We start from the raw sequence: 20,798 nt of genomic DNA, 5'->3' as shown, positions 1-20,798 counted from the left end.
AGTTTGAACACATCAAATTTATTTAATATGGAGGAAAGCTGAGGAATTTGAAGATTAAGGTGAATGATTTTCACTGGTTCAACTGCTGATTGAAAAATAATGATGGACAAAATTGAATAAAGACATAGTCGCAGCTTCAATTCTTTAAACGTAGTTGGGCTTTCACTGTATCATGATGAACCCTTGATAGCTAACCAGCTATCTTTTTTTAGCACTTGTAAAAAGGAAGAATCACCATAATAAGGCCATGCCCTTAAATGATGAATATTGATTATTCTAATTTTGCTATAGCTGAGTCAATCAGTAACTCCATGTATATCTATAAAAATATATTTAGTGCATATTGTTGCGGCCAATCCTCTGTAGCGCCCATCACCGGTGAAGAGCACCTGCAAAATGAAGTCCACATTAACCAGAATTATGTCCGGCGGGGACCCTCCAATACTTAAGTCAGTGGAAAGTGGTGAACAACAGATAAAAAGTATTTAAAATGACAGTGTTAGCCCAGAATTATCTTACCAATACTGTTCGTTTACCTTCTTTTTATAGATAATTCAGTTGTACCCATCGAGCATGTGATTCTGCTTTTTATTAGGCCATAATCATGGAATTAATGGGCTGTTTATGTCCATTAACGACCGTGATATATAGTCGATAAACATTCATAACGGTTAAATATGTGAGATCCACACATTCCGACATTATGTGATCGTGAGATGAGCGTTATATCACATTCTGATCATCTGCACTGGCAGCTTGTAAGCCGACTATACATCGAAAATAGCAGTAAGTCGGTAGTCATGGAGTTTCGAATGGGCATCGGTCGGTAACTCTGATATGCCGATGATTTTCGATTGGAGATTATCCAAGTTGTCTATTGATGGTTGATAACAGCTGACTGTCGGTCGGTCAACTAATTGTTACTCAGAATATTGCTTTCATAAGGTCGATGTAGAGTTGAAGTCAGAGGTTGGTTGATTTGTCCTAACAGTTGCCCTCCATTTTCAAGTCCAAGATGGTCTGATGTGTATATTATCACGTAGTCTGTCACGTTGGACGAAGAAAGTTGTCACGTGCTGCCTCGAGCCCCGACTCGACTGCTAGTATTAATGATTTTTTGGAATACGAGAGATCTTCAGCTATTTTGCTATTTCGATAGCTGTGAAATCATATTGGACTATCATTTCGGGAAGATAATTCGACGTCCAGATCCAGACGATTTGATTCTGACTAGTAAATCTTGGCCACGTGTCCCAACATCATTGGCTCTAAGTTATTCATGTGGATAATGGTGAGGTGGCACGATCTAGAAGCAGGTCATCGAACCGTCCGATCAATGATCGATTTTAATGTCGCCACGTGTCGACATCTGAGGAGATCCAGATTTGATCAATTTTATCTAGACCATTGAGGAGTCCTATATATACACAGTCGCTTTCATCCAGACTTGATTTTGCATTTGTTGTACAGAAGGTTTTACTGGAAGGTTGCCCTAGTACTAGGAGCTCCGAGTTCTGTTTCTTGCATCACTTTTGATCTCAGGTTGAGTTTTCCTTTCCTTCTTCTAGGGTTTCTCTTCTTAGGATTTTCTTTTTCTAGTTCTCCATTTTTCATGGCTGGTAGAAAAACTTCCTCTTCTCGAGATAGCCGTCAGAGAATCCAATCGATGACTCTCCTTCAGTTCTGAAAATGGAAGCTTCTTCTTTATCTAGGCCCAATGTTGAACGGCTCTGGAAACAATATCATATTCCGAAGTAGTATCAGCTTTTCGCTCCTAGTTCGGACGATCGAATGAATTCTCCTCCTTCGGATTCGGTTGTAATTTATGTCGAGGACTTTCAGACTGATCTTCGATTCTCGATTCCAGAGTTCGTCCAAAATCTTCTTGATTATTATGTCCTCTGTCCTACTCAACTGGCCCCAAATTCTATCCGACTGATAATCAGCTTTGCTCTGTTGTGTCAGCTTATACCGATTGCTCCTCATCCTTTTCTTTTTCGATCTTTCTTTGTCCTTTGTCCTCATCTGAAGGTCAAGGGTTGGTGATTTTTCTACCTAAGGAAAGGCTTTTTTTTTATCATCGATCTTCCATCATCCATTTATGGATGGAAAAACTAATTTTTCTTCATCTCTTCTTCTTCTCTCTGGAGCTTTCCTTCATGCTGGGGTGATCCAAGGACCGGCCCCAATGAGAACAGTCGGGTGGAGGCCAATGATCGGGAAGATTTTCTCCGACTGAAAGACATGACAGTTCCATTGCAACAAGAGCTGATGACCGAACAAGCTCTTTACGATGTCGGGCTTAGTTCGGTCATTTCTTTAGGTATAACATAGTCGGTTATTTTATTTTTCTTGTCTATTTTTGAACTTTATACTGATCTCTTTATTTTGATTGCAGCTACACAGCCAAGAGTATGAGTGTCGGCTGCTGATAACTGCTCGTATGCTGTCAAGAAGAAGGCAACAGCTGAAGCTGGACCCTCCTGACCGTCGAAGAAAGGTCGGGTCACTACTCCATCGATACTGGTGAGGGAATCTGACATTCCATTAGAGACGATTCTCGAACCAGTCTTGGCGTTGTCATCCCTGACAATGCTTTTTGAGGCACCGTCTGCTGAAGATGGGACAGCAAGAGAAGACAGAGCTACAAGAGTACCATCAGTGGCTCCATCAGCAGAGGTTCGGATTAGGGCGGGAGTCACAGTTGAACCCGAGCAGTCTGCGGTTGTGCTAGCCGTTCCTCCAGCAGAACGTTCTCGAGTACAGTCGAGCTCTGACTTTCCAACATTCTCAAGCATGGGCTGTCGATCGAAGATCGGAGGAAGGCACCAGCGACTTCAGCCAATGACGGATCGTCTGCAGGCCTTCCAACTCTTTTCGACATTCGAATCTCCGAGAGTGAGTCAGCCTTGGCCAATCCGGCATTGACCAAGTGGCTCATCAAAGTTGCTCTTCACTCAACTAATCGGGAGAATAGAAAGAACCGGACAGTCGCTGAAATATTTTCTTCCTTTTACCCGATGATACTCGAGGTAAGTTTTCTGATATATATTTTTTTTAATCTGACTTGATTTATCTTCTGCTTTCAATGGGCGCATGACATGCACGATTTAGAGAGCGACTATCGAAAGATTGTTGACTTTCATCGGTTGTGGATGGATAAGGTGGCGGCCGTCATCGTCGAAAAGAATACTGCCATCAAACAACTCTAAGCGACAACTGAACAGGAGAAAAAACTTTAAGAGCAGATCTCCCGAATGAAGGTAGATCTACAGTCTTCTAGGGCTGAACTTGAGTCGGCTCGCCAGAGCATCTCATCCCTCGAGTCTCGGATCAGGAGCAAGAAGCACTCCATCCATCCACTCTAATGAGAGGGGGATGGATGCATTGATGAACTTGAAATGGAGTGCGGAAGGCATCGAGCCACTCTGGAAAGGTTGACACTGACCAATGCTGAGTTGGCCTCCGCAAGAGCTGAAGTAGAGTCAGCGAGGGAAGCCCTGAACCAAGCCATCGAGAACTTCAGAAATTCAAAAGAATTCAAAGAAAAAATCTTCGAAGGCGAATTTGCTTTATATTGCATCGGGTACGAGGACGATCGAGATGTGATCAAAAAATTATACCCAGTCTTGGACTTGAGCAGCATCATTCCTCTGATGGGTTTCAGTGATGTAGCAGAATATATATTTCAAAATTTTTAACATGCATTCAATAAATGAAAACAAGATTTAACAATTAAACTTAATCATCGGAACTCAAAAATCCTAGGAATCCCTTGATGATTACAATCAAACCACAAAATCAAGCATATGAGGAGAAGACCAAAAGTCATATACCACCATGAAGATCATGAACTGATGATTTTGAGATCTCCATGAGACTCCAAAGTAGAAACCCTCCAACGGTGATCCACACAGGACTGATCAGGGCTCTTTCCAACTCGTCATGGTGCTGTAGCCTTCTTCGTAAGTGCGCTGCTGATTGTCCTTCACAAGAACAGGATGCACCATTGCTTGTATGCCTTCATGACCTCTACAAAGATCACTTTAGGAATCCTTTTCAAAGTATCAAATCACACTCTAATCAGATTTTATGTTCAACACATGAACAATTTGATTTTAGGACAAGTATCTCATACTTTTCTTTTTTCTTTCTCCCTTACTTTCCATTTTCTCTCTCTCTTTTCTGACATTTTTTTCAAATATTTTTCTTGTCTTATCCTCTCATTCTCACACCTAAACCCAACCAAAAAGGGACGTACAAAATAAGGAATAGCACCCCCTTTTTATAGGGAATAAGGGGGTATCCCATGGGATGCCAACTCTTGGCGTCCCTTATTCCTTACACGCCCCAATCAATTTTTAACGTGGAACACAATGGGTTGGTGTGGAATAAAAGGTGATTCACTGGTAGGACTCTTCCTCTATCAAGAAAAAATGTAACGCCATCATATGGCGCATGGGATAAGAGGAATGGCATGGAGAATTCAAGAGTCCATAAAATTAAGGACTCTTTCCACATCAATCAAAAAATGTGGCATCCCTTTAAAATATGGCATTCAAACTCCTTCCAAAAGAAGGACTCTCCTTCTTCTTCTGCACCCATGAACCCAAGAGATATCTGATGTTACATGGAATTAACAAACATGTAGAAATTAATGGAAAGAAATAAGAGTCCATGTTGAAATGGACTCTTCAATTCAACGCCATAAATGGGGCGTCCCAACTTATTTTTGGCATGGAGTTTCTTCCAAGAGAAGGACTCCCTCTCCTCTTCCACCTCCCACATCCCAAGGCACCATCTAATGGTGCACAAAATTAATAGAATGTGTGGAATATGTAATGATTTTAAGAGGAGTAAGAAAAAGGGACTCTCCTTCTTAATTACCAAAATAAATATGACGCCAACACTTAATATGCGTGTGGTTTGATGTGGAGGAGGTTGATTCCACGTGGAACACTTCCATAAAATCAGATAAAACTAACTAATAAATTTAGATGGTTCAAACCTAATCATATTAGGTCAAGACAACAAGACTAGGTTAGCACAAACACCTTTGCACTGAACTCAATTGGTCACTTGGGTTAATTCATGTGCTAGCAATTTAATTAACCCATTGAATTTATAATAAATTTAAATTAATTAGATCAAGACTAAATTTTTATTGTGTGTGATCCATTGGATTCTAAATCTAGCCAGCAGTGGATCCAAACTCTCGATGAAATCCTAATCTGATTGGATTAGGTTAGCTCGAGAGTTCCAATTAACTAGGACTCTTCCTAATTGATTTTAAAATTAAACTCTTTTAATTCTGTCAAATCTACAAGTCAAGATTGACATCTAGCAACGTGTCATGACTATCCAAAAGATTTAAAATTTGGTAAAAATATCAAAATTATCCTTCCATAGTGAGTTACCGTGCAATTCAATCCTTCGATCATACAACATCCCGAAAAGGCTATGAGTATGAAAATATGTCAGACCCAAATATCTAACCATATATATCTCGATCCAATGATGATGACTCGATTGATGAACCAGTAGAAAATATTTCTACAGTTCATCCCTACTCTGGCCAGAGACTCAGAGTCACCATCTTATGAGATCACATAAGATGTTCTCTCCTCCTACAAGGAGTGATCGATTCTTTATTGACCACTCACAACCTCCATGCATACTTCACCATACTCAAAATATCCCACACACATCTCAAAGTGGTGTGCTTGGGAATCAACCAAAGTAAGGATCCATGCACACAAGGTACCATGATGATCTCAGATCAAAAGATCACATGCACCACTCTCACTAAAGAACCATCTGTTGACATGCTGTAAGGCTCCATCGAATATTCTTTTACAAATCAGTTCAGTAAACTCATTTTTTAATGAGCACCTACATCCTTGTATTAGTATCACCACCAAGTGATTGTGAGATTAACCACCCTCTCCATTAAGTATACATAGGATGTACCAGTCTTATCGGAGTCATTGATCTCCGACTCAATGATCCAACGATTGAAAATATTTTAGATTAGGGCTATCAAAATTTTAGGTCTCACTGGCATGATCTCATCATGGCCTTAAAATCATTATCCTAATCCAAGAGATTTATCATAATCATATAAAAATGATACAGTAAATGATAAAACATAATACCTCATATAAGTAAAATAACTAATGTCATGCAAATGAGCAGAAAGATAATAAAGAAAAGTTCCATCGCATCCCCATGTGATTAGCTTGTAGGGTATAATTCTTTCAATCTTCCACTTGCACTAAAGCCAATCACTCCTATACCTGATGTCCTTGCAATCAGGGTGACGATTGCACTGCTGCTGTGTAAGCTTTAGTGAACTGGTCCTATTATACTGTTCTTAATATTAACTCACTTTATGATCAAATCATAAATGAGGTAAAAGTGCCTAGGATGTGTGTGGATACTCGATGAGACGACACCCAACTTAATGATGAACCCTTCATCAGGCAATTTTTCTAAGCAATCTTTACTAACAGTAATTAACTGAGTCAAACATAGTTTGCTGTTTGGAACTCTTCCAATTCACTGCTCCTCTAGTGCTTCTCATGTACTTTGAAAATGCTTTTCACAGTTTTCATAAGATCCCATCATGGATCAGCCCGAAATCAATGATTATACACAAGGCATAATTCATATCAAGCTTGGTACATTGAATGTATGGGTAAGTAAACACTTTTACACCCATTCATGTTGAACCCTTTCAATATTAAATTCATGTACCTAGATTGGGACAAGCCTAATCATCCATTTACATCTATCCCTATAGATGCCAAGAAATGGGATGCTTAACCCAAGTCTTTTTTTTCATGAAAGCTTCTGTGATAAGTATTGATCGAGTGCAATATCGGGACTACCTTCCCAATAAGCTATTTGTCACCTACATACATAACCAAGAAGTTAGTGAGACTCCCACCTATCTTCTTGCATACACACATGGTTTATCTATATTTGATGAAGTCAAACATTTTGACTATCTCATTAAAAATAGAGGTGCCATCTCCTCAATTTCAACCAAAATTCATAAATGCATTTACCCTCCCACCAGAGACAACTTCTCTAGATGGTGTGTGGCAAAAGCAAAAAATTCAGAATTACATCTCTGATAGCATCCTGTTGGGTCATATCCATAGGTGCTTCAACCATAGTCCACACTTAGTTGATGTACAGGGAGTCGATTTCGGATGTCAAGATTTTAGGCCAATTGTCAGAGTATCTACTAGTAACATTTTTCGAATAGGTCAAGGAAACATTATTCATAATAATATATGGGTATAGTCATTCTCAATGACAAACCCATATTTGAGTAGTACATTATGCATTCGGATTGACCTTTCGGTGAGAAAGTGTGTATCATGGTCGTGCCTCATCACTGGGCACATCTAGTTGAGGATTAACTTATGGATACTCCACAGGTTAAGATAGGATAGCTTATAGGTCTTGAACTTTTCAAGTTCAATTATTCTCCCACTGTCCCTTTTGACCCAAACATGCCTAGGAATAAGAGAAATATGCAAGTGGTTGCTTCACAAGGTATTTATATGATAACACTTTATAATTTCTCTGTTTGTAATACTACTACCTGGGTATTGGATATCGGAAGTCCTATTAATATATGCAATTCGTTGCAAAAACTTCAGGTAAGTAGAAAATTTCAAGAGGGACGATCTGGTGATCTCATCAATCCAAGTACTAGGCTATTAAGATCTGAAATCTAATTTCATATATAATTACATCAACATGCAATTATTGACAAAATTATTTTATATCATAAACATATCCTTGATCTCATCAATTATGTTTTTCATCTAATCCAATTAGATTTGATGTATCATATACATCATATCAAATCTAAAATTTATCTTATACTAATTATAAAATATCAATTTTAGATTTGATATCGAATAGAAAAATAATTAGATGCAAATATGAATGCATAAAAAATTAATTTCTGATAAAATCTATTTTCGCACAGTGCTGAATTATGATAGGATTCAAATCAAAATATCCATCGAAACATATCCAATTTAAATCTAAAATAATCCTCAATTCATAAAGAAAATAATAAAATTAAAATTCTGTTAAAATAGATTTAAAATAAATTTTTAATTCATATTATTTTTCATCAAAAATTCAGCAACAACAGAATTCTGTTATAATAGATTTATAAAAACCTCAATCAACCATTGATTAGGCACCTCTAATCCAATCAAAAATTTTATATAAACAGATTTAAATGAGATTTAATGTCACACAAAAAATTTTAATTATATCTTATATAAATAATCATGAAAAATTTTATTTTGCATGCATATATTTTAGGCCTGCTCTGATACCAGTTGAAGGGAAGGAAACAGTTTTCCTCCAGAATGCCCAGGTTGCATCTAAAATTTTTTTCTAATGTTCTACTTGTTTAAGGATCAAATTCTTATCTGAATCACAGCAGAATAAGAGATCAAATCCTAAATTATCTGATATAAACCTTCGTGGAGACCTGGATATGCAGACCCTCTACTTCGCATGCACATCAGATGCCATAGGAAAGCAGGATGAACTCCAATCCAATTGAATTTGCATGCACAATCAATCGAGAGATGAGATATGATGATGTGATACCTCACACCAGCAGGTAGGATGCTCAAGAAGGATCCACGCCTAAGGAGAGGAGGCGGCAACAAAAGAAGAGATGTAGAAGATGAAGGACCTCTCTCTTCACATGCCTGTCTCTTTCTCTTTTTCTCTTCTCTCAATTTGATTCGTTTGTTATGTGGTTCTGAAGTTCAGTTATTTCCGTAATTCACAATCCATGGGTGATCCTGTTGGTATCAGAGCTTGGTAGTATAAATGTGGTTATTCTGAACAAAAAAAAAAAATGAAATCTATCGAACGACAATGTAGTACAATTACATTGTTCATGAACCTCATTTAACATTTACGCAACAACCATAAAGATAGCTACCTATGAATGTTGCACAGTTGTCAACCAGCATCATGAAGCTTTCAAATTTTTTAATCAATTATATAGAATGCATTGTTTGATTTGATTTTTCCGTCAGTTCATGGTGAAATATTTATCACAATGATCTGAGCCACAGAATGCCATCTTACAAGGAGGAGGATGTCATCCAATGAACAATTTAATTTAATTACTTATTCTGTTGCCCAAATCGTCTGATCCCACCAATTAGATTCCTCCAACTCCTCTGCGGCACCGGCACTGCTCCATGCTTGGGATTCCATTCCTGAAGCAACAACCGATGTTTTGTAAAATATACAAGAAATAAGAAACAACATGCTGATGAAAAATACTGCAAGCAAACCCAGTACACAAGAAAAAACTGCTACAACAATATGGAGCTTGGTGATTCAAGGGAGCTCCCTATGAACTAGATTACAGATAAACGTGTTAGCATCCTTCATCAAGTTTCTCAAATCAACTAGAATGCCCCATTTAAAGTAATTGATTTTTGACATCTTAACAGACATCTGTATCGGTGACACTATTATAAATTCTGACCCAAGAACATCACCACTCATCCAAGAATTAAGCTTGAATTATTATGAGAATGCAGAAAACATGTATTCTAAGATGCTCAGACCTGACCAGTCAATTGTCGCGAGTCATTCAAGATGAATGAACAACAGAAAGAAAAAGCATTCAGAGTTTTCTTTTTTAAAAGATTGAAGAAAACATAGCTGTTCAGATAATTTATACAATTTCAGCATCATATATGCCAAGAGCTGGTATAGTCTTACCTGTGCTGGCTGAAGGAATTTCCTGTGAGACAGGATCTGGTACACTCGCAACAGAAACCGGTACCATGCTCTTCATGGATATTGATGAGGTATCACACAAATGCGAACCAGAAACACAGAATTCTGAGAAGGTGGATCCATTACCATCCTTCATACTATCGAAAGCATGATCTTTACCTCGAAGTTGATCAGCAAAAACAGAGTATTGAGGATCAGAGTATGGAGATTTGGATTCATCTTCTGGTTGTTGACTCAGAAAATATAAACGGGGATTGCATTGGAAAATCATGTCCATATTCTCCCTTAACGAGTCTTGTTCACACTCCAGAAAGTGCCTAGTTCAAGCAAGAAGTTGATAAGTGTTAGACAAAACATTAGGCTATTCACCTCCTATGGAAGTACACCACAACGTTGGAAGTGAAAATATCAATCAAATTACCACCAATCAAACTTGTAGATGTTCCTGAAGTGGGTGGAGATATTATTGAAGAAATTCGGGTGAGAGGGTGAGATAAATGGCTCCCGATATCAAGTTGATCTGATTATCTACTGAAGAATTACATGAGTACAAAGCAAGTTTGTTTTGTATTCACTCACTCTTTTATAAAAGGAAAACATGATATGTGAAACAAAAGTTCTGCTTAACAAAGAACAAACTAGTGCATATTTCAGTCGTTGCTTGCAATTCTATCATTTTGTACTCAATGCTTCTCCGAAAAGTCAAGACCAACACTGGTTTCTTTACTTGCATGCCCCTCTAATCGTAAACTTAAAACATAAACGGTTGGTTTTGTTAATAAGGCACCAGCTACGTTTTCAATGCACCAATACATGCACAAACATATTAATAAACACTATATATTTAAAATTATCAATTACCGAATAGATCATTAGCTTTACATGCAAATCAGACTGTTGATGCTTCATAGCATTAACCAGCTTAGGATGATAAGATTTCACCTGTGTATACTCGCCTGGAAGCCAGTAAAATCTGTAGTAGGTCGCCATATGGTATGCTTTCTCGGCTGAGGATCGGTCTCTTTGTAAAAAAGAGGTGGCCTAGCTATCTGAACAAAACAGGCAGAAAGCTTTGTTAAGAGAACTGATACATTATGCCATTAGAAAACATCTCTTGATGCTCATATAAGATTACCTTTATATCCAGGGTTCCATCCCCTGTTTCAGGGTATGTTACCTTTAGACCCTTAATATGTGACCATGGAATTTCAATCTTGCTCTTCAGGCCACTTTCAAGAAACTCCCAAATAAGTTTTTGTCTCGCAAAGTAGCACTTAGCCTCTAGATCACCTTCATGTCTTGATACATGCTGTTTACAAGGGTACGTCAATTAGCCACCAGACAAATCTTTATCCACCTTGATAAAGAACTACTTGTAAGCAAACAAAGCACATAAGATTTTCTACTGAGGGCAATTAGAAAAATCTTGAGTTTGTATTCTTGACTATTCTCTAACCAGTAGCAATCAAGAATGATTAGTATTTTACTCTACATAATCAATTACAGACCTCTGGTGAAAAAAAGCTATAATTCAGGCAAAGTAAAGTTCAATAGCAATTTTATTGCATTGATTCCATTGAATATTCAATACGTCAAGCTTTAGAATCAAATTCTCCTACCTCCCAAGCTCCGATTCTCAAACGGGTAGGCGCATGAAACTTTGAAGGTTTCATCTTTCTGATAGCTTGAGAAGGCTTCGTGTCAGACAATGGAATAGAGAAAGTTATGTTAGATGTTTTAAAAAGATGTTGTGAATAAAGAGAGAAAAAAAAAATGCAAGTAATTCACTAACATAATTCAAGATCTCAATAAGTATCTCTCAACCAAGAATTCTGATTATTTGATATAAAAAAAAGTGGAAAAAGTGTTGTACCGGATGCTTCAAAGGAGCATTATTCTTCTTCGGTCTCTTACGGAGCGGTCTGTAGTCCTCCTCCAAGAAGTCCTCTATCTGAATCTCCGGCATGATCACCACCGCCGCCCTTTGAGTAGGAGAGGGAGGGAGAAAGAGCAAGAGCCAGAGATGGCGCTCGAAGTTGGAAGCGACGAGGGAAGGGATAAGCGGATAGAGGGCTTATATAAATAGAGGAAGGTGGTGCTAAATATAAAAAATATAGGAAACAATAATATCTAAATAGGAAACACATATCGAATTTGATAATGTATAACTTTTTATTGCCCCATTAAAAAAAATACACGATTACGTTATTGGATTTTTGATTAGCATCATGACGTACGTGCATTATCTTAAAAGATGAGGTACAGCTTGGTCCCAACATAAATTCCATATCTTGCTTTACAAACCAACAACAACAACGTACGATTTACTTCCTTTACGTAGCAGCAACGTACCGACCTGCCATACACCACGTCCCACCCATTGAGGAGCACGGCCGGCCCTGGGGCGGGTCAAAGCGGGCGATCGCCCCAGGCCCCTATTTTTTTTTTTTATCTGGATAAACCAAACGTCTTCTTTCTCTCCCGAGTTTCAGCACCCCGACGGCTTTTTTTGGATAAATTAAACATCTTCTCCCTCTCACAATCTGTGCTCCTCTCCCCCGCCTCCTCCTCCGTCTCCGATCTTTTCATCCTATTCTGCTGTCCATCGGTGTTTCTTCCTTATTTTGGACGTCAAAAATCAGATCAAAATCCATCAAAAAATCAGGTAAATCTCTTCAATCCTCCTCTTTCAATCTGCTATGAATAATTAATATTTAAAATATATCAATTTTTAATAATTTTTTTTTTATTTGGTCTCAGGTCTAAAAAATATCAGGACCGGCTCTGTTGAGGAGGAGGAGGAAGAAGAAGAAGACTCCCATCTCCTGCGAGGCTCGCCTCCGCCTTTACAAGGCCATCCCGTTCCCTCCAAGATTCTTTCACGACCACCGACACTGTTTTCTGCCTCTTTCTTTCTCTTCTTCCCTCTTGACCTTGCCGGTTTCATCTATTGTGATCACCGGAAATCGACGTTGGAGAGCACCGCCGGAGCCAAGGTAAAGCCCCGCCTTCTCCTTTGCTGTCTCTTCCCCATGTCCTTAAATCACACCTCCGTCTACTTCCCCTGTTTTTCCGATCACCATTGCGGCTGTTCTCCCTTGAGGAGCCCTTGGCCGAGTACCCTGTAACTCTTCCATGGATCACCAGATGGAACATGGCCGCTGGTGAACACCCAAATCCAGCCAATATCAAATTTTCATGTTTCAAAAAAATATATATTTACATTTGCTAGAAAAAAATATTTAGAATGTTCTGGCTTCATAGAGAGTTGTCAGTCTATGTTGAAGGTTTTTATGCATGCATATTGATGTAATTGAAACAAATTTTTAAGAAAAAAGTCTAAAGTGAATCAAATCATTTGAATAATGGGGTGAAACAAGCTAGACCTAACGATCTTTGTAATTTGCTGAATGGGCACATATTCTCAGGTTGTAATTCACCAAGATATAAACCTCTCGATGTCTTGTTGGACACGCATTCAGGATTTTTATTGTCAATTTCTTATACCATGCCTGATGGGATTCTGCTGCTGTCATCATCTTATACTATACCTTTGGAGCATCTTCTTATACCATGCCTGGATGGATTCTGCAATTATAGGGATGTCTTCAATGCTTGCTCCAGTACTTTGGATTATCTTGTTCATCTTTTCTGGTTGCTTCCTACTGTTGTAATTACCATCACAGCATCACTCTATCAATTAAAGGTGAAAATGATTTGGATATTATTCCTTCGAATCCATTTTCATATCCAAATCAATCCAGATATGAATAAAAATTTGAATATCTAACTACTATCCATATCTGTATACATATCCGTCAGAAAAAAAAAAAATGGATATGGATAAACAACTATCCTATATAATTTTACATAATAATTATTAATTTTTTTAAAAAATATATAACTATATAAATATATTATTAACTTGATTTATTATTTATTTAGTAATATCTTTGATTTTGTAATTATAAAGTTTATTATCGAAGTAACATCTATAACTATATCTATATTTTCAATATTCGAATTATATCTATATATATTTAAAACAAATATGAATATAAATTTTATATCCAAATAATATCCATATTCATATTTGTATTCATTTGACAAAATAAATATGGATATGTTGGTATCCAATCCACGTCCGATTCACTTTCAACCCTACTATCAACTATTGCAATTTTGTTTGTATGAAACTATATTTTGTTGTTCTATAACTGCTATACTCCACTGTAATGGCATTACTACTCCTTGTAGTCACGAAAGAAAAAAAAAGAGAGAGAAAAATCATGTTCTCACACCTCCCTTAAAAAATAATAATAAAAAAACCGCAAACGTCCGATGCTACTATCTTTCATTTTTTTTTTTAGAACAGAAATGATGCCAGTAGAAATATTTAACTCAAAACTTCACAACTTCCAAATGATGCCCCATGATTCTACCTTGAACTGAAAATTGGCGCATGCACCTACAACTTATGAACCAGAGTTTGTTACTCTAAAATATAAACCAGACAAAAATCATGCAGTTGTAATATATTTTATGACGTGCTTAATAACACAAGAATAGTTCAAAAGTTTTCCAAAAGTAATGTCGCAAGAAGCCATTATTAGATCTCAAAATGATTATCCCTGCCCGACGGGTCTACATTCATCCCTGAATGCCATCGGGTCTCATATATTTGTTTCCGCATTAGAGCATTGAGCTTTGTGAGAGCACCGCACTGCAATAGAATGGTGGATTTCAGTGATATCATTTGAGCCGAGAGAGTCGCAAGCAACAGTCCTAATTGTCAACCAAGTCCAGTGAGCTCATCATCACTTCTAACTTCTTTTCATTTATGAATATAAAAAAACTCGTGAAACATAATAAGTTTACATCATTAATCCTTATTTTGTTGGGGTTGCTTCAAATCGGCTTTTGAGCAGAGGTTGGGATACTATGATGACAATTTTGTTAGAACGATGGATTACCTTCTCTTCCAGTCTCCAATTATAGCTATACTTGGTTCACTCTATTGCTTATGTAGAAAACAAATGCTGGAAATTGGATCCAGATCACTCTTTCTCAATTATGACTGAGGGGGTGCTCACAGGGAGTGCTGAAAGAGGTGGCCGCAAGAGAAGATACAAGCATGGCCCCAGAATTGGAACAAGTGCCACTGGCAAAAGCCAAGAACTTTGACTGGTCCTGCAACAGGGGGAACAAGTGAGTTCTTTGATGAGAAAGCCATTCTATTTTTCCCTTTATTTTAAAACATTTAGGTTTCTGAGCATATTATGAAAAGAAGCATGGGTGCAGAGTGTTCAGTTTACCATCTCCTTGCAGTCATATCATTATAGACCCAAAAAGGTGAGAAGGCTGAGCATAGCGCAAAATCAATGCATGTAATATGGATCTGCAATGAAGAAAATGTTATAGGTAAATGCCAGAGTTTTTACATGAGGTCAATGGACTCTGATGTTGACTTCACGGAAAGAAGTTCCCAGCTTCAAAAAGTTTTTGTAAAGTATTTGATGCAGTTCTGTAGAACAGCTGAACAGGAGCCGCTGACTAGTTAAAAAACTGACAGTGTCTTTACTAGGTTAAAATGCTGGTCAAGCAAGTTAAAGAATGAAAAAAATTGAGATTTCACATGGGAGTACGCCTAATTGAAATTTCCAATAGTTTGTCATGATACTTACAAATTTGCTTTCTCTGAAGTATCGGTAGAACTCCTTCCACACATCACTATTAGCTAAACCAGCATACATAGTTAGGCCCAAGCCTGCAACAAGTAAAATCTGGTTCGCAATGGAGTTACTATTCAGCCAGCAGAAAGAGGAAAAGATGATCAGGTGAATATGGCAGCATATAAACCATCAATCCGTACAATTTGATTGGAGTTTCACCTACAAATTTTGTATGTTTCCACTATTTCAAACTATCAATGACCAAAACTCTAAATACCAAAAGCATTCAGGCAACGCTTTACAGAAACTATATTGAATGATTGGGATTCTTTGTTTGTCACTTAAACCTTTTCAAACTGTAATTCAATGATGGTTAAAATCAATGAGTTCTGCATCTGCTTGATGTAAAAAAGTTATAGTATCACTCATATACATAAAAATTTGTATACAACTTTGCTAAGCATATTGTGGTTATGTGCATCAGAGTTTCTTACCCCAGCAGTTATCTTTGAATCAAGAAAATTTAAAGGCCATCTACTGATTTCATCTTCTCCAACGGCTGGTGGAGGTGGCTTCCAGAGAACAAAGTATGGAATAAGAGCATATGCACCGCCAAAGAATGAAACCACTAGGAATGGCCAGACGGGTATCTTGCTTGTTGAACTGCATCACCAGTTTGAACACATCAAATTTATTTAATATGGAGGAAAGCTGAGGAATCTGAAGATTAAGGTGTATGATTTTCACTGGTTCAACTGCTGATTGAAAAATAATGATGGACAAAACTGAATAAAGACATAGTCCCAGCTTCAATTCTTTAAAGGTAGTTGGGCTTTGCACTGTATCATGATGAACCCTTGATAGCTAACCAGCTATCTATTTTTAGCACTTGTAAAAAAGAAGAATCACCATAATAAGGCCATGCCCTTAAATGATGAATATTGATTATTCTAATTTTGCTATAGCTGAGTCAATCAGTAACTCCATGTATATCTATAAAAATATATTTAGTGCATATAAGCTCATTAAAAGTATAAATAAAGAAACATTAACCTTATTTCTAAATCTGTTCTTGTTTATCTTATTAAAAAAATTATTCAGCATTTCCAACTGCTGCTTAAGGCAAAACTGCATCTGGGGAAGTTACTATCTAGTGATCTTAACATATTTTAGTAGGACCTTATTAGTTCAACAACAATGAATTTTTCATGCAAGTATCTATCTGAAACTCTTTTGCTTTTACCATTTTGTAACCTTCCCTTCCCAACTTTTCTCCTATTTAAATTTAGAGTATCCACAATTCTAATTCCTGCTTAAAAATTCAAAATGAGACACAAGGATCTTTATCGTTTAATATGTTTTTACATGGTTAATATTTAGTTTGTGTGCACCAAAAGTCTGGACCACTTTACTGCCAATTAGAAGATACAAATAAGAAATATAAAGAATATGCTGACGATTGAGCGAAAATTTGTTTTCTCATTCATATTTCATTGACACCACCAAGACCTTGCTCTGACATAAGGATCCAAAGTCCATTGAACATGAAGTGCAATGCCCATAGCCATAGTCATGATGATCTTTTGACTTGTTATTGGATGGTGAAAAGTTTCAATTTCAATTAAGTGTAGAGATCTGGAAATTGCTTGTGCATCCTCCACTTAATAAAAATATTTCTTTGATTCTTTGACATCAAATTCAAGAATCAGCACTTTCAAATATTGATGTTGTGTAGTAATGGTCAAGTCTATACTATAAATTATGGTATCATATAAGTAGAGAAAATATCACTAGATCCCAAGTTATAGCAAAGACATCAAAGAAAATCACATGTCACCATTATGTAAAGTTGGTACAAACAAAAGATCAAGTTTTAAAATCTGGTGGGGCATTCCAGTTTTTCTTTGCAATGGGACTCGTTGCAATCCAGGATAGGGGATGTCCTAAGATGCGCTGATCAAGATGCTGCGATGATGGTGGGATGGTCTTATCCCGATCCTTGGGATGGTGCCCCATCCAGACATCCTGACATCCCATGAGGATTTGAAACATGAAAAAGACTGACTATATGCCTAGTAGTTTTACTATGACATTTTAAACAAAGGACAGCAGCTCTAAAATAAGAATCCAGTCTCTCATTTTTTTTCAAAGAACTCCAATAGGATTAAGAGATGAATAACTCGTCATTTTTGCATTTTGTAACATATAAGAAAAAAAAGAACAACTTTGTTTAGACAGAGTTTGTTCTTCAATAGTTACCTTCTACCAGTAGGAACTAACAGCATACTATAAATGAAAGGCCACAGTCCCATGAAGTACCATAGAGCTACAAGTACTTCGTTCATTTGGAAGCCATCGTCACCTTTAAGATTCAGCAGTTTTTGCAGATAGTACACATCGCCAGCCTGAACATTTTGAACAGGTATATTGTTAAGAAAGAAGGTAATAATGGCACATACACTAGTCCAAGCCACGAGTCCTCAGATGATATTAAAGGAACAGCCCTGTGCTTATATAGGCAGTAAGCAATATTTTTGATAGTTCAACACAACGAACTTTATGTGAGCTTTCATACTGAATGGTTATCAACGGATAAGGAAAATAGAAAAGTATGTATTTTTTATTTTAGAAATCCATTAATAGTATATAATTTTGAAAAAGATCAAGAAAAATACTTGTATGTTCATAAATCCCTTTCCTGCTTCTCACCAAATCACGTCATATTACATGAACCAACATCGACATGCGCGGCAATGCAGGATTTCATGATGCAAATTTAAATATGCATAATAAAATGACAATCAAATATAAAAATCAAAGTCTCAAAGCAGTCATCAACAAGTCAAAAATTTTGTCACCCAAAATTTTTAGGTGTCTCAAGGGTAGATCTCACAAGCATTAACCTTTCTAAAGCACTCATCCAAAATTCAAGCATTACACTATTCTCTGGTGTCCATAAAGCACCACAACAATTTTTTTTGATATAAACACCACAACAATTCAACCTAGAATAATAGTTTAAATAAGTTAAACAACAGCATTCTTGTACTCTAGAATTTAACCTAATTTAACAAAAACTAAGTAAAATATCAAGAACCAAGTCATCCTGCAACCAAGAGAAAATACCGGAGTCTGGTTCGGCGCGAGCTGGAAAACGTAATACATGAGCCCGGCCCACAAACCAAAGAGCAGGATCGAAGTAGTCCAGTTGTTCGCACTCCCATCACCATCTCCGCTCCTTTCGACGGCGATTTCTTTCTCGACCAGAAATGAACCTCCAAAATTCTTGCTTTCGTTGGAATCTCGACAGATTTGGAGTAGAGCCCTTCTCCCAACCGAGGAGAACGGATGGCTTAGGCTGAGACCGGTTCCAGGGTTTAGGGTTTTAGGCTTGAGGATGGAGTGGGTTCTGTGGAATAGCTTCTGGGGTGGGTGGAGGGAGGGAAGACAAGGATAATGGCATGAGAGGATAGGACAGGATTTGGATGAGAACATGATGGCCTTCCAATGCGAACGGCGGAGGGAGTGGAGCGCTCGAGATATAGCGCGATCCGGAAACTAAAAGAATCACGCCTATTGCACGTGCCAAGATTTTTCACTATTTCGGCAATAGGTTTGCCGAGGCTAGTTGTATAATTTGAGCGTTGTTATATATGAACCCCTGTCTTGCGTCAAAACTTCGCATAATAGAAGTCGACAAAATAGTCGCTTAATAATCAGAAGCCTGTTATGCTTCTCACTTTAATTGGAGGACGTGGACAAGTGAAAATAAAGCCTTGGACTTATTTATATAAATTACTTGGTCACCATATTTTACTTGATTGGTCTCATGTAAAATCTCAAATGATTGAGATATAAGAAAAGAGACAAATGGGGAAAAAAAATCAAAAAGAGATGCAAAAAGACTTGCTTGGTTATTTTCTCATTGAAATAGATTTATGAAAAATAAGAAGCCATAAAACTTCAAAAATGAATATGAATTTCTATTTTCAACCCAAATAAGGCACCAAGTTTTAGGGAGCCAACCAAGCCAAAACATTCATGAAGACCCAAACCATTTCAAAGATGCATCCACATCAACCCAAATTATCAAATCAACCGGTATTGGCAAATTAGGTAGGATTGTGTCCCATGTGATCTCATTCCTGATGATTGTAGCAAATCTAATCATGAAAAATATCTGCTGCTAGCAGCATTTCAAGAACTTAGTGTCGAATGGCCATCCTCGTTTATTTTCAGATATATTTTAATAGGTCATTATTTTTTCTAAATACAACTATATTCATTCAATTCATTTTTCTAGATGCAAAGTTGGTCTTCATTTGTCAATCTTTATTCACTTTCAGAAAATAACTGTTTGTAGCTTCTTATCATATGCATAACACATGCTTGGAGATGGCTTAAAAAAAAAAAAAAAACCTATCCTACCCACCCTACAATGCTCACTAGGCCATGATCCAAATCTTCTAATTTCCTGCCCAAACCTTTCGAGAAAGCGAGTGTGTTATTCTTGAGGAGCACATAAAGGAAATGTATCAATTTAGAACATGACATATTTTTAATAATTGCAACACTCAATTCTTATACTAACTTATGCTCTAAAATTTATAATGTATCCACATTTTTAACATATAAATATTTGCTTTAAATGGATATAAACATAAACTATATTTGGCATACAATTGTAGCTGCATTGAGCTGTATCTATGATCTGAGCTATAAGCTATAGCTGTGTTAGTCTAAATATTTGATAAAAATTAACTATGTCAGTAAGCTATCATATACAAAATGACACAAAAGAATATAACCTCATTTTATTTATTTTTAACATCATTTCAAATATTCAATTCAATTAAATATAATAGATGTAATAAAAATCAACTTTACTAAATTATAAAATAAATAAATTATAAAATAATAAAAATAAAAATCATGTGATATTTTTTAAGTTTGAATTAAGAATTAACGAAGTCATATCGTTGTTTATAGCATTATTTTTGTAGATAAATTTTAAAAATATCAATTCATAATAAAATAAAAATTTTCTATTATAATGGAGCAGAGGTTGTTTACAAAAAATACATGAGTAATTTTAGAGGAGAAAAAAGAGATAGATGCGAGAAAAATAGAGAAGAGAGGAGGAAGCTTAAATATTAAATACATGAATAATTTTTAAAAAAATAAAAGATAAATTTGAAACTATAAAATATACAGCTAGCTATAGCTTTTGAATCCTTGGATGAGGGAGCTGTTAATAAAAGATAGCTTATAGACTATAAACTATCCTCATCAAATACTAATATTGCTATGCTATAGCTT

The 20,798-nt window shown here is 36.7% G+C and overlaps 2 protein-coding genes across 13 annotated transcripts in view; both read right to left on the bottom strand.

Moving 5' to 3' along the window:
* LOC140859703 (uncharacterized) overlaps positions 1-12,240 on the bottom strand; it is a 134,673-nt gene extending 122,433 nt beyond the window's left edge. For 4 of the 9 annotated variants that reach the window (XR_012143397.1, XR_012143396.1, XR_012143395.1 and 1 more), the window contains exons 1-7: positions 11,681-11,915; positions 11,427-11,501; positions 10,943-11,116; positions 10,750-10,856; positions 9,790-10,124; positions 8,993-9,275; positions 8,650-8,849 (exon numbers count right to left, since the gene is read on the bottom strand). Coding sequence is in view for 1 of the 9 variants with exons in the window: in XM_073261983.1 (XP_073118084.1) it covers positions 9,184-9,275; positions 9,790-10,124; positions 10,750-10,856; positions 10,943-11,116; positions 11,427-11,501; positions 11,681-11,773 (876 nt within the window). In the remaining 8 variants the exon portion in view is untranslated. Of the gene's footprint in view, positions 1-164; positions 390-8,649; positions 8,850-8,992; positions 9,276-9,789; positions 10,125-10,749; positions 10,857-10,942; positions 11,117-11,426; positions 11,502-11,680 lie in introns of those variants that run through there. The other 5 variants (XR_012143401.1, XR_012143400.1, XR_012143399.1 and 2 more) reach the window with 4 other exon arrangements.
* A 2,090-nt stretch (positions 12,241-14,330) lies between these two features.
* LOC105050647 (uncharacterized) lies at positions 14,331-19,008 on the bottom strand. 4 transcript variants are annotated; one of them, XR_012143394.1, is made up of 7 exons: positions 18,606-19,008; positions 17,739-17,884; positions 15,974-16,142; positions 15,492-15,590; positions 15,123-15,205; positions 14,781-14,997; positions 14,331-14,592 (listed from the first exon to the last, which is right to left on the bottom strand). XR_012143394.1 is itself a non-coding variant. In XM_073261980.1 (6 exons), exons 1-6 carry the CDS (start codon positions 18,972-18,974, stop codon positions 14,865-14,867), a joined length of 999 nt encoding a protein of 332 aa, XP_073118081.1. In that variant the 5' UTR covers positions 18,975-19,008; the 3' UTR covers positions 14,614-14,864. The 4 variants fall into 4 exon arrangements, 2 of the variants coding, with proteins under 2 accessions (XP_073118081.1, XP_073118083.1); XR_012143393.1 differs by having other exon boundaries at positions 14,331-14,530; XM_073261980.1 differs by lacking the exon at positions 14,331-14,592 and having other exon boundaries at positions 14,614-14,997.
* Between the last annotated feature and the right edge of the window lie 1,790 nt (positions 19,009-20,798).

This window comes from Elaeis guineensis, chromosome 8, assembly GCF_000442705.2.
Source record: "Elaeis guineensis isolate ETL-2024a chromosome 8, EG11, whole genome shotgun sequence".
NCBI classification, from domain to species: Eukaryota; Viridiplantae; Streptophyta; class Magnoliopsida; order Arecales; family Arecaceae; genus Elaeis; species Elaeis guineensis.
This window is presented reverse-complemented; position numbering and strand designations above follow the sequence as displayed.

Coding starts and splice junctions, on each gene's coding strand:
- LOC105050647 (XM_073261980.1), bottom strand. CDS start 18,974: ATGTTCTCATCCAAATCCTGTCCTATCCTCTCATGCCATTATCCTTGT. Junction 16,143..17,738: donor TTAGTTCCTACTGGTAGAAG/GTAACTATTGAA, acceptor CTGGTGATGCAG/TTCAACAAGCAAGATACCCG. Junction 15,206..15,491: donor ACTTCAGAGAAAGCAAATTT/GTAAGTATCATG, acceptor TCTTCATTGCAG/ATCCATATTACATGCATTGA.